The 12,919-nt window shown below is 40.7% G+C and overlaps 1 protein-coding gene across 2 annotated transcripts in view; it reads left to right on the top strand.

Moving 5' to 3' along the window:
* The window catches only part of LOC143988034 (uncharacterized), a 33,329-nt gene that overhangs the window by 7,640 nt on the left and 12,770 nt on the right, over positions 1 to 12,919 (top strand). The window contains exons 2-5 of one of the 2 annotated variants that reach the window (XM_077487282.1): positions 7,931 to 8,039; positions 11,012 to 11,256; positions 11,469 to 12,104; positions 12,236 to 12,308. In XM_077487282.1, coding sequence (XP_077343408.1) covers positions 7,986 to 8,039; positions 11,012 to 11,256; positions 11,469 to 12,104; positions 12,236 to 12,308 — 1,008 coding nt within the window. In that variant the 5' untranslated portion in view covers positions 7,931 to 7,985. The remainder of the gene's footprint in view (positions 1 to 7,930; positions 8,040 to 11,011; positions 11,257 to 11,468; positions 12,105 to 12,235; positions 12,309 to 12,919) is intronic. The other variant, XM_077487283.1, reaches the window with a different exon arrangement.

Here is a 12,919-nt window from a genome sequence, read left to right as displayed (position 1 = left end):
AGCTGGGCACACACCCTGTTCGGTCCCCGGCATTAACCGGGGGCCCGCATGGGACAGGGCAGAGGGCTCTTTGCCTGTGCATTTTCTCTCCTTTCTCTCAGCAGGGCTATTGGTGCAATATCCCTTAGCAACAAGCCGTCATTGGAGGAATTTGGCGGGCTGTTTCTTCGCTCCTATGACTGCTTATATAAGCCGGACGCTACCTCAGCTTCACAGCCACCTGAAGAGGACCAGTTTGCGCTCAGGTGTACAGTTAGAATGGAGTCTCTCCTTCGTCAGCTTCTGGAAAAAGCAGAAAGCTCGGGCGGTGAGGAGTGGCTGAGGCACTGCTTAGCTGAAGACCCTCCTGCTTTTTCTTCTCTCCCTGCCTGTTTGACGCCCATGCCGAACATTATGGAGGAACACAGGAATTCTCCTTCAGCTGGCAACTCCCGCACACCTGTAGGAAAAGGAAAGAAGCAGAAAAAGTCGGCAGCCCCTGCTGTTCCTTATTCTAAGGAAGATTCTTTCACCTCTACTTCTCGTTCCAGGTATCTTAAAGATGCTGCAACTTTATCCTCCTCATCCTCCATTCCAGAAACCAGCGCTGCAGCTCCTTTGGGACAGAATGCTGTGTCAGATATCCCGCCTGGTGAGAATCCTGTTTCTTCTTTACCTGACTTAATTGTTATCCTTAATTCTTTAGCAAATGCTTTTACTAGCCTGTCAGAAGGGGAACAAGGATCTCCCTCTCCCTCTCTCATTGCCAGGGCTCTGTTTGCAAGCGCTGGCAGTTCTTTTCAGAATAGACAGCAATTAAACAATGTTTCAGTTCAAACAACTATCCCTGTACAGGAGGCACTGCCTTCTGGTACCTTACAAGGGGCACATTTATTTGGTGCAGCTCAGGAGACACAGCCTGCTGGTGCTCCTATTAATACTTTGTCAGGTGTACAGTCTTCTGGTACTTTTTCCTATAATTTGCAGCCAGGTGCACAGTATTCTGGTGCAGTGTCAGGTGCTCAGTATTCTGGAGCGATATTACAAAATCCTGTTAATCATTTGAATATCAGTACTGCTCCCCCTATTGGTGTAAGGGAAGATGTGCAGCCTTTGCTTGCTTCAGGTGCACAAAATATTGGTGCTTATCAAGATGGTACTGGATTGCAGCAGTCAGTCACTGCGGATGCTTTAAAGGTTGGCCCTGTCTGGAACGCTATGCGTTCGCAGGGTAATGTTACTATTCCTATGGAGAAACAGTTTAACCCTTTAAGAACTCAGAGCATTTTAGTGAATACTGGTGGTCTTTTACAGCCTAGTTCTTGTAATAATACACCTTGTCAAGTAGCAGAAGCTTGTATGAAAGAGGCGCTTCCGTGCGAAATCTCCCCGTTAGGTTTCCACTTGTCTTCCTCAGTTAAGGAGAAAATTTGGAGAGGAGAATTTGTTGATTTATTATCCCTCCTGCCTTCTTCTAAAGAATTTCTTTCTAAATTAGATAAGAAATCAGAGGAGCGTTCAGAAGAAGATAGAAGGAGAGCAGTACCTAGAACATTCCAGAATTGGCTGCAAGCATTCTGTATTTTCGCTTCAGTTATGGGTGAAAAATTTCCAGAAAAATGTTCTGGGCTATTTCAACATCTAGACATTGTTGCTGAGGCCTTTAGGCATTTCGGGGGTATTTCATGGTTTCATTATGATGAGAATTTCAGGCAGAAGCTGGCGGTACACCCTTCCCTACGTTGGGGTGTGAAAGACGTTGGCCTTTGGTTAAATCTGATGTTGCCTCCAAAACCGCAGGTGCAATTCAAAGCACCCAACTCTACTAATAATTCATTTCGCAAAGGTTTCTGCTTTGCATTCAATGAAGGACAATGCAGATTTCTGGCCAACTGTAGATACAAGCACGAGTGCTCATATTGTACAGGGTCACACCCGGCTTGTAGATGTTATCGAAAGGCCTCTGCCATGTCAGGTCAGCCTCAATCCAGGGATGGGTTTTCAAAAGGCACAGACAACTGTGAAATTGTCAAACATGCTTCCTTGGCTAGAAATGTATCCGAACACCAGGATGGCGGAGCTGCTTTATAACGGCTTCAAGCATGGTTTTTTAGTCCCTGGTTTTTCTGGGTCTGGTTGTAAGTTAGTGGACAATTTGCGTTCGGTCTTTTCACACCCAGAGGTTGTTAGGGTTAAAATTGAGAAAGAACTAACAGAGGGCAGGATTGCGGGTCCGTTCTTCTCACCCCCTTTCTCCAACTTCAGAATTTCTCCATTGGGCGTAGTTCCCAAAAAAGAGCCAGGCTCTTTTCGCCTAATACATCATTTGTCATACCCTGCTGGCGAGTCTCTTAATGATGAGGTTGCTGATTTCGATGCTTCAGTTACGTATGCTTCTTTCGATGAGGCTTTGGTTCTCCTTGAGCATTTTGGAAGGAATTCATTAATGGCCAAGGCGGATATTAAGTCTGCATTTCGTTTACTTCCAGTACACCCGCAAGGCTTTAGTTCTCTAGGTTTTCATTTTAACGGAAATTTTTATTTTGATAAATGTATGCCAATGGGCTTCTCCTTATCTTGTTTTTACTTTGAGGCTTTTTCTTCTTTTCTTCAATGGGTAGTGTCTGTGGTGCATCCCGGTGTTGGTTATATTCATTATCTAGATGATTTTCTTTTCATAGGTCCACCTGAATGTTCTGTTTGCTCTGATTCTTTGTCAGCCTTCTTTGATATTTGTGAAAATTTTGGCATTCCCCTTGCCCAGGAGAAGACAGTGTTTCCATCTACTAGTCTGGAATTTTTGGGCATTGTCATTGATTCAAATGCCATGGAATTCAGATTGCCTCCATCAAAGCTTTTCAAGATTAGGTCGCTAATATCCTCTTTTATATCTAGACGGAGAGTTCTGCTTAAAGATGTCCAATCTCTATTAGGCTTGTTTGCTTTCGCTGCAAGAGTAATTCCGGTAGCTAGGATTTTTTCTCGCCGTTTTGCTAGGGCTACAAAGGATTTAAAAAATCCTTTTTCTCATGTTACCATGTCAAAAGCCATTAAAGATGATTTAAAGGTATGGGATGAGTTCTTGTTAGGTTTTAATGGATCAACGGTATGGCAGAAAGAATTTATAGACGATTTTGAATTAGGCCTTTTTACCGACGCTTCAGGTTCTATAGGCTTTGGTGCCTTCCTGGCAGGTCATTGGTGTGCTTCAAAGTGGCACACATCTTGGAGGATTCCTGAGATTGCGCGTAACCTAGTCTTGTTAGAATTATTCCCAGTAGTGGTGGCGGTAGTTATTTGGTGTGATTTGTTTAAAAATCGGAGAGTTTTAATTCACACGGATAATAAAGGTGTCCTATTCGCGATTAATTGTTTATCTTCTAAGTCTGATTTTGTAATCAAATTGCTTCGTTTCTTAGTTCTCCATTGTATGAAATATAATATTTGGCTTAAGGCTAAACATTTACCAGGTGTAAGCAATAGCATTGCAGACTCGTTATCTCGTCTTCAGTTTTCCAGGTTCCACGAATTGGCTCCGGAGGCAGACCCAATTGGCTCCCAATGCCCGGAATTCCTCTGGGGCTTGATTTGGGATTAATCTCCGCCAACTTAAAGAACTCCGTTTCACTGAGAACATGGGAGGACTATCTGCGAGCATGGTCGAGATGGGATAGTTTCTGCTCTACATACAATTTAAGTATTGCCAGTTGTAATGCTTACACAGCTCTGTCTTTTGTTACTTTTTTAATCCATTCTAACCTTAGTGCAGCTTCTATACATAAAATTTTGGCCGGGGTTTCCTTCTTTCTAAAATTTTTTGACCTTCCGGCCTTGTCTTCTTTCTATACAGTACGTCAGGTATTGAAGGGTTTTAGGCGTTCCCATTTGGTTAGAGATGGTAGGAGACCCATTTCTATTGATCTTTTGGTTAAATTAATTCAGACTTTGCCTTCAGTATGCTATTCCCCTTATGAAATTTTATTATTTAACGCAGCTTTTTCTTTGGCATTTTTTGGCGCTTTACGGGTGGGTGAGTTTTCCGCCTCAAATAAGTCTTCATGCGCTATCCTGTTAGATAGTGATGTGTTTGTTTATTCAGATTCTATCACTATATGCATCAGAAGATCAAAAACCGATCAGGTTGGTAAGGGACGCATGATTAAGTTGGGTCGGGCAGGGTATATTCCTATCTGCCCGGTCCGAAATAATTTAAATTTTATCGCCTTTAGACCTTTCGTTCACGGGTCATTCTTTATTCACAATGACCTGTCTCCTCTTACTCGTTATCAATTTTCTTCTGTCCTTTCTTCTTGTCTAAAAACCCTTGGTTTGTCGGGCTTTTATTTCTCATCTCACTCCTTCAGAATAGGGGCTGCCACTGCTGCTAACTCTATGGGTTTTTTCTTCTGAGGAGGTTCAGAGGTTGGGTCGTTGGGACAGTGTTAGATATAAGTCTTACATTCGACCTGAGTTAGTTACTAATTAAGTTTCTTTTCAGATTTTCCTAGGTTCAAGGTCTGGATTATAGGCCATTCATTTATTCATTGGGCCTACAAAAGAGCCGAAGCACGGAATTTCGAAAAGACTTTGGGTTTTAAGGTTCATGCTTTGCAAATCTTTTGGCATGGTGTTAGGGGGTTACGTTGGAAAGATGTAAGAAATGAATTAATTTATTTAAATAATGTTTGGCCCAGCCCGGATCTATTAATAATCCACGCTGGGGCAAATGATATTGGTAAAGTTAAAACTTGGAATCTTTTATGTGAGATGAAACAGGATCTCTTTTCGTTTAAGGTCCTTTTTCCATCCGCAATTATCGCTTTTTCTGAGATGATTCCTAGGTTACTTTGGTCCCCCTCTAGCAATTTATTTTATCTAGACAAGATTCGTAGACGCTTAAATAGGACCATTCATAATTTTTTGGTTTCTTCCAATAACTTATCCTATCGCCACGTTGAGTTGGAAGGTTTTATCTCAGGTCTCTATAGATCAGACTTGGTACATTTGTCGGACATAGGTCTGGACATTTTCAATGTAGGTTTGCAGAATATGATAGAGAAAGCCACGGTGTTGGGGGGGCCTCAGCGTTTTGTTTCACAATTGGCTTCGGCCGGTGGGGTTCGTCTTCCAGTATAAGTCTGGAAGGACATGGTGATTGAGATCTGGTATTGGATCATTTTGTTAATTTTGAAATTTAATTCTATGCTGAAAGCTGATTTTTTAGTTAATGTGAATGTAGCTAATTTGGGTTACCCCTTGAATAAACACCGTGGCCATTTATGACCAAATATACTGTGTGTCAGTTTCATTTATTTATTATTAGCTACTCTGTACTGTCCCATGTTCGGTCCCCGGCATTAACCGGGGGCCCGCATGGGACAGGGCAGAGGGCTCTTTGCCTGTGCATTTTCTCTCCTTTCTCTCAGCAGGGCTATTGGTGCAATATCCCTTAGCAACAAGCCGTCATTGGAGGAATTTGGCGGGCTGTTTCTTCGCTCCTATGACTGCTTATATAAGCCGGACGCTACCTCAGCTTCACAGCCACCTGAAGAGGACCAGTTTGCGCTCCCACCCCCCCCTCCCTATTTTTATGATTGTTTAGTCACGGTGATATTCAGTGGGGGTTCGTCTTCCAGTATAAGTCTGGAAGGACATGGTGATTGAGATCTGGTATTGGATCATTTTGTTAATTTTGAAATTTAATTCTATGCTGAAAGCTGATTTTTTAGTTAATGTGAATGTAGCTAATTTGGGTTACCCCTTGAATAAACACCGTGGCCATTTATGACCAAATATACTGTGTGTCAGTTTCATTTATTTATTATTAGCTACTCTGTACTGTCCCATGCTCGCTAGCCTCAAGACCCGGACACAGGGTTGGAGATCCCGTCCCACCCATAACTCTCAGGGATCTCCAAACTACAGAATCCCATCTGGAGCTAGCAAAACCTGGAGAAAACTGACAGAGCAGTTTTCTCCATTTAAACTCTACACTCTGTAGTCCTGCAGTCCGCAGATATGCAAACTCTGTGTCTCCTTTACCTCTAATTTCATAGGGACAGAGCCTCGCTCTGTCACAATATATATATATATATATATATATATATATATATATATATATATATATATAATGTTTGTGTAAATATTTTGAAAACCATGTATCATTTTCCTTCCACTTCACAATTATATGCCAATTTGTGTTGGTTTATCAGATAAAATCCCAATAAAATACATTTACGTTTTTGGTTGTAACATGACAAAATTTGGAAAATTTCAAGGGGTATGAATAATTTTTCAAAGCACTGTATCACCAACTTTATCCACTTTTAGGCGATCCCTGAAAACCCTTCTCTTCACAGAAGCCTATCCTGCCCCCACCCGACAGCTATACTTTTATTTTCTCCATCAGCTCATCCCCCACAGCTATTACCTTTTGTATCACTTGACCCTCCCTCCTTGATTATAAGCTCTAACGAGCAGGGCCCTCTGATTCCTCCTGTATTGAATTGTAACTGTACTGTCTGCCTTCATGTTGTAAAGCGCTGTGCAAACTGTTGACGCTATATAAATCCTGTATATTAATAATAATAATAATAATAACAATGAAGCTTTGTTAAATTGTTTACAAAAGATAGAAAAAATGAATTAACTCCATTTGAAATGAAAACTTTACATAAAAGACTCTATAGAGAAAATACTGTATTAATGTAATGTACCCAATATCAACTTAAAGTACATAAACCATAGTCATCAGGTTCACATCACAGTTTGTCTCTTAAAGGCTCATCTTCTTTGAGCTGTCAGTTCGTAAACAAAATGTTGTTGCAATCTTCATACGTGTAATGCAATGTACAGTAGTGATGGTCTTCTCCATCTAGCAGCCACGTGCACATTACTTTTACTATTAGTTACTATTACTATTAGTTAAATGTTATCCCACTAGAGAGTGCACACAAGAAACCTCCAGAAACCTTTGAGGGGGACCCCAAGCTCTTGACCGTCTAGGGACCTCCACACAGTTTAATTCAGCACTTTAAGGCTCAGTTCATATACTGTATATGCGAATCGGATGCGTTTTGAACTTCATAACATGTAAACCGGCAGGCTTCTCAAAGCAGCTAGTTCATTAAAATGTGGGGGGTGCTGCAGTGTGGTTTAAGACTCAGTTCACACAAATACTGCCACAGTCTGAGTGCAGGAGTCCACTGCTGTTCTGTTCACCGGTTCAGGTGCGATTAAGGTGCAAATTTTTACCTGAAACCGCACCTGAACCAGACCCAAAACCGCACCACGGCCACCCTACACATGTGTGAATGGGCTGCATTATTAATATTATTATTATACAGGATTTATGTAGCGCCAACAGTTTTCGCAGCTCTTTACAACATTAGGGCAGACTGTACAGTTACAATACAATTCAATACATAATCAGAGGGCCCTGTTCAAAGGAGCTTACAATCTAAGCAGAAGGGTCAAGTGATACAAAAAAAATAACTGTGGGCTGATGAAGAAAATGAAAGTACAGTTGTTAGGTGGAGGCAGGATAGGCTTCTCTAAAGAGAGAAATTTTCAGGGATCACCTAAAAGTGGATAGAGTTGGAGATAATCAGACAGATTGAGGTAGGGAATTCCAGAGGATGGGAGAGGCTCGGGAGAAGTCCTGGAGGGCGGGTATGGGAGGAGGTGATGAGGGAGCTATAGTGCAGGAGGTCTTGGGAGGAACAAAGAGGACAATTTGGTTGGTATTTAGAGACTAGGTTAGTGATGCATTGAGGAGGCAGCTCGTTCACATGTTATGCGAATCGGATGCCATTCAAAACTCATTGATTCGTATATATGTGAACCAAGCCTTATGGAAAAGTTTTAGCTTAACTTATCTGATTTAGGTAATTATTTTTTTTTACTAATTTTATAAGTGGAATATACTCAGTCCTTGTTTGTATTTAACTAGAAAGGACCACAAAAGGACATATGAAAGGATGAGCTGATAGTCGACAAGAACAGAGATGACATTTCAACAGTTCCAATTAATCTGCGATTTTTATTACCTTTTAAACAAAGTAAGTATATAAACTTGCTTCTTCATGTAAATGAAAGGAATGTTTAAAGTGGTACTAAATGAGAATGGAGAAAGGGGCGGTGGGACTTTAAATGAAGCACATAGGTATACAAAAATAATTTAATAATGAAAATAATATCAATAATTTGGTACATAATAGTAATCATGATGCATAATGGAATCAATGCAGTTAATATATATATATATATATATATATATATATATATATATATATATATATATATATATATATACACAAATTTACATGTAAAAACAAAGTATCACATAGGGTAAACAATTGATATTGCATAATGCACATATGAAGAGTATGATAAGTAGAAACATGGCATTAAACAGCTCTAAGCATTTCATGTATTGATCCCATCTTCAGGAGCATGCACGTGACTTGGAATATGTAATATATGATAGTAGAAATGTCTGCATGGTCTGACCCTGCCAAGGAAAGCAACATGGCACCACCTTGCCGGCGCTGTTTGTCCACCTAGCAACTGGTCTCTGAGGGATGTTTTGGCACAAATATTGGACGGCCTGTCCATGCGATTGTTAGTGCCTCCCTCCCCTAGTTTATGCCTTATGACTTTGGTGGGCGTGTGGTGGCTGTGTCCTTATAGGCCCCATTCACGAGTGGCTGATTCACCCTGGTGGTTCTATTTACTATTTAATAAATAGTACATTTTAGTGAATTTTAAAAGCAGCGGCAAGCCTGCTCACATACATTTGATAATCTGACAGAAGACCGCTGCTTTTAAAAGTAAACATCAAAACAGTGTCACAAACCTCTAAATACTGTATTTCACGATATAAGTTCAGTTTAGTGGTAAAAAAAGTGTGAAATGCAAGATTTCAGTGGGTGTAAAAAGATGTCCTCTTGGTGACTTCAGACTGTAGACTTACTGTGACTGAGAGCGGCTGTACCAAGATGGCCGTGATGGAACGTCACTTCCGTTACACAAATTTCACGGGTTTGCCTAATCTGATGGAACACCTGCTGCTTTCAGCAATTTAGGTGTGCAATTCAAGGGATCCAATGAAAAGATTTGCAGGATGCAGTGCTCAGGCCTTGGTGGCCAATCAGCGGCCATGAACACCATTACATTAGTGAGGGAAACAGGTTATTAATTCTGTGTAAGCACTGAAAATCTCTGACAAAAGCTTATGTTGGTTTTAGACCCACATCTCCAACAGACGAACAGAACAAGTCCCTAAAAGTGCATCACCTTCAAACACTGTTTATTGATAACTAAAAGCAAATTATATACTGACAAACAAATTGAGTTAGCAGGCATGTCAAAGAGCCACTACTGCCAGATCTGGAAACCTTGATCTATAGCACAAGAACAAGCCCTCAAGGCCCAATATGGCTTACGAGTTTTGAAGGGTAACCGCTCTTTCTTAGGCCACCTCCGAGGAAGAAGAGGTCTCTCTCAAAACGTATAAGCCATATTGGATGTTGTGGGCTTCTTCCTGTGCTATAGATCAACAAAGATTACCTGTGCTATAGATCAACAAAGATTACAAATCATTGATATGCCTGCTAACTCAAGCTCAAGTTTGCTTGTGAGTATATTATTTGCTTGTGTTTAACCACTTCCCACCCGGCCGATGCATATATACGGCCGGGTGGGAGCCGTCTACTCCTGATAGGACGTTCAGGAACGTCATTCAGGAGTAGCGGGATCGCGCGCGCGCGCGCCCGCGCATCGGCGCGATCCCGATGTGCTCGTGTCACCCGGACACGGCACATCTCAGATCGGCAGGAGGGCTCTGTGATTGGCCCTCCTGATCACATGACGGCCGTGTCCAATCACGGCCGTCATGTGATGTAAACAAACAGCCGGTTGCTAGGCAATCGGCTCTCCTCTCCTCACACGGAAGTCACCGCTGAGGAGAGGAGAGCAGAACGCTGCAGCCGGCTGATGATCAGTGAGTATGGGCTGCTTTTTACAGCTTTTTACTCACTGATCATCAGTGTAGTGTAAACACACAACACACCACACAGTACAAACACAGTCCCCACATATGTCCCCAAAACACACATGTCCCCAAAACATACATGTCCCCAAATAATAAAAACACATGTCCCTAATAATAAAAACATGTCCCCCACATATGTCCCACTAAAATCACATGTCCCAATGATTATCTGCACACATATGTACGTGATCACCTGCACACATATGTACATGATCATTTGCGTACATACTGTATGTCCGTGATCACACAAACCAATTATTATACACTTAACGGAATTTTTTTTACCAAAAACATGTAGCAGAATACATTTTGGCTTAAATTTATGACAAAATTTGATTTTATTGGATTTCTTTTCAAATAGAAAAAAGAAAATATTGTTTTTTTTCCAAATTTCCGCTATTTTTGCGCTTATATCGCAAAAAAAAAAAAAAAACGGAGTCGTGAATAAATAACACCAAAATAAAGCTCTATTTGTGCGAACAAAATGATAACAATTTCATTTGGGTACAGTGTAGCATGACCGCGCAATTGTCACTGAAAGCGCTAGAGCGCTGAAAGCTGAAAATTGGGCTGCGAAGGAAGGGGGTGAAAGTGCCCTGTATTGTAGTGGTTAACAATACGCAGTATAGAAAGATAATGCACTAGGCTGGTGAGCCCTTATGAAGGGACACCCACAGTCCTAAGAGGGTGGCAAGGCATGGTAGCGCCATAGTCACAATCAGAAGAATGGAAACCTCTCAGTCTCACATTTGGGCACAGGAAGTTGTGAGTAGGGGGTAAGCTTTCACTTTGCCCTTTATATGTTCTTTAATTTTCTTAAATTAAACTGAATATCAACTGTGTGAGGACTGCCAAATTACAAAACAATGCACAGAACACTATCTTATTACTTACGGTACTGTACCCTGAGTACGTACTTAAACGTAAACATTTTAAATGTATCATGTTGTATAAAAGTGAATATTCTTGGTATTCCAGGCTGCCCATTGGCAATATGAGATTTTAGATCGGCTTTCTATTAAAGATGCCTTGTGGAATGAGACACCTGTGAAGGAAAGCAGCAGAAGTCAAATGGTATATATTAGCCTTCTATGGAGAAGACAGAACCATGCTCTTTTATCTCAAGTTTCACCACACAATCCAGAGGACTGGCTAGAACTTGCCAAACTTTCTAGCCTACTTCCAGAAGGCTTAAGGAAAAAAGGGATGCACTTGTCATATAGGTATGTTTGTGAGAATACAACAGTTGTTTTGTAAAGAGAAAAATAATAAGCAATTTTATTTACTTTCTTTCATAAATCTTCAGACAAGTTTTATTTATGAGCAAACACACAATTTTAACTATTTTCCTGCTTTTTTCCTCTTGCTGTATAATATATATATATATATATATATATATATATATCTACAAGCATTTCTGTTCCCCTCCTAATAGGTGTCTTCTGCTGTGGAATATTTTGACAAGCAAATCCGGACAAGTCCATCAAAGTGACTTACAGCAACTTATATCTTGGAAGAACACTATTTCCAAAGACCCTGCCCTAGAGATAACTTCTTTAGATCATAGTACATATGATTTCTCAGTATTTCCAGCGAAAACTCTTTGTGGCCTGAAAACTTTACCACATGCTGGGGTTCTACAAGCTGCCCCTGTGGAACATTTAAGAAATAATGAACCTAGTCAGTCTATACATGATTTAACAAATCCATGGCTGAGCTTACCACTTGCCAACTTTTCTAAAGGACCCCGTCAAAATGTTAAAATGGAATATGGTGCCAAGCAAGCTATAAATACATTTGGTCATGCTACAAAACCGATATCTGACAATAACGAACCTCATTTTAAGTCCATTGGCATCCAGGCCATTGTTTGCAAGCCTATAGGAACTCAAAAATCCTGTGGAATCCAGACTGACAGTTGCAAGTCCCTCAGTACCACAGATGAGAAAATAGAACATTACCCAAAAAAAGAGGACATCTTTCACAGCTTAACTAAACATTTTTGTAAAATAGGTGACCATTCAAGAACTGTTTGGAACCGTGGCCATTGTGAGCACTCCAATTGCAATCAGTAAGTGTTATTTACAAATGTAACCACTATTCGCTCACACCAGAGCAAATTTATTAATTAGCATAGGTGTGCTTCGACATACACTATGGAGGCTGTACTGTTTTTATAGTTTATCTAATTTTCTTAATCAGATTAATAGACTGGGAAGAAGAAGTCCTCTTCAATATTGAGGAGCTGCTTGGACGTGCTGAAGCTATACTTCAGGTGTAGTACCAGCATGTCTTGCTTTTCATGTTTCACATGATCACATTTGCCTAAGGACAAACTAAGATCTGATATATTCAAATATCATGCCTATACCCTATCCTTTATATATAATTAAAGGGGATTAAGCAACTTCCTGTTTTCGCTTCTAAAGGATTCTGTCTCCAGCAGTAATTTAGCTGTTCAGTGAGATAATATAACCACCACACACATTGATCTCTTCTGAGTATCCAGGCCCAAGCAGAAACATTGTTTAATCTCTAGTGATACACTACTGTGTGATACAAAGCTCACTTTTTAATATCCATGTCATCATTGGAATGTACACACAGCTTACTTCCCAGTATCCATGGCACATGTTAGATGTATGCCACAATACATGCAACTCACTTCCTATCATCCTTGTCACTAGTTAGGTGTGCACTCCAGCACACAACTCACTTACCAGTATCCATGTCACCAGTGAGATCTGCACTCCAGCACACATCTTACTGCCAGTATCTATTTCAGTAGTGAGGTCTGCATTACAGCACACACGGTTTACTCCCCAGTATCTATTTCAACAGTGACATCCATACTCCAGCACACACACCTCACTCCCCAGTTTCCAT

Source organism: Lithobates pipiens, unplaced genomic scaffold (genome assembly GCF_037356315.1).
Source record: "Lithobates pipiens isolate NorthernLeopardFrog02 unplaced genomic scaffold, aLitPip1_a1.2 Scaffold_18, whole genome shotgun sequence".
NCBI classification, from domain to species: Eukaryota; Metazoa; Chordata; class Amphibia; order Anura; family Ranidae; genus Lithobates; species Lithobates pipiens.
Note: the sequence above shows the minus strand (reverse complement) of the source record. Positions and strands in the feature narration are given on the sequence as shown.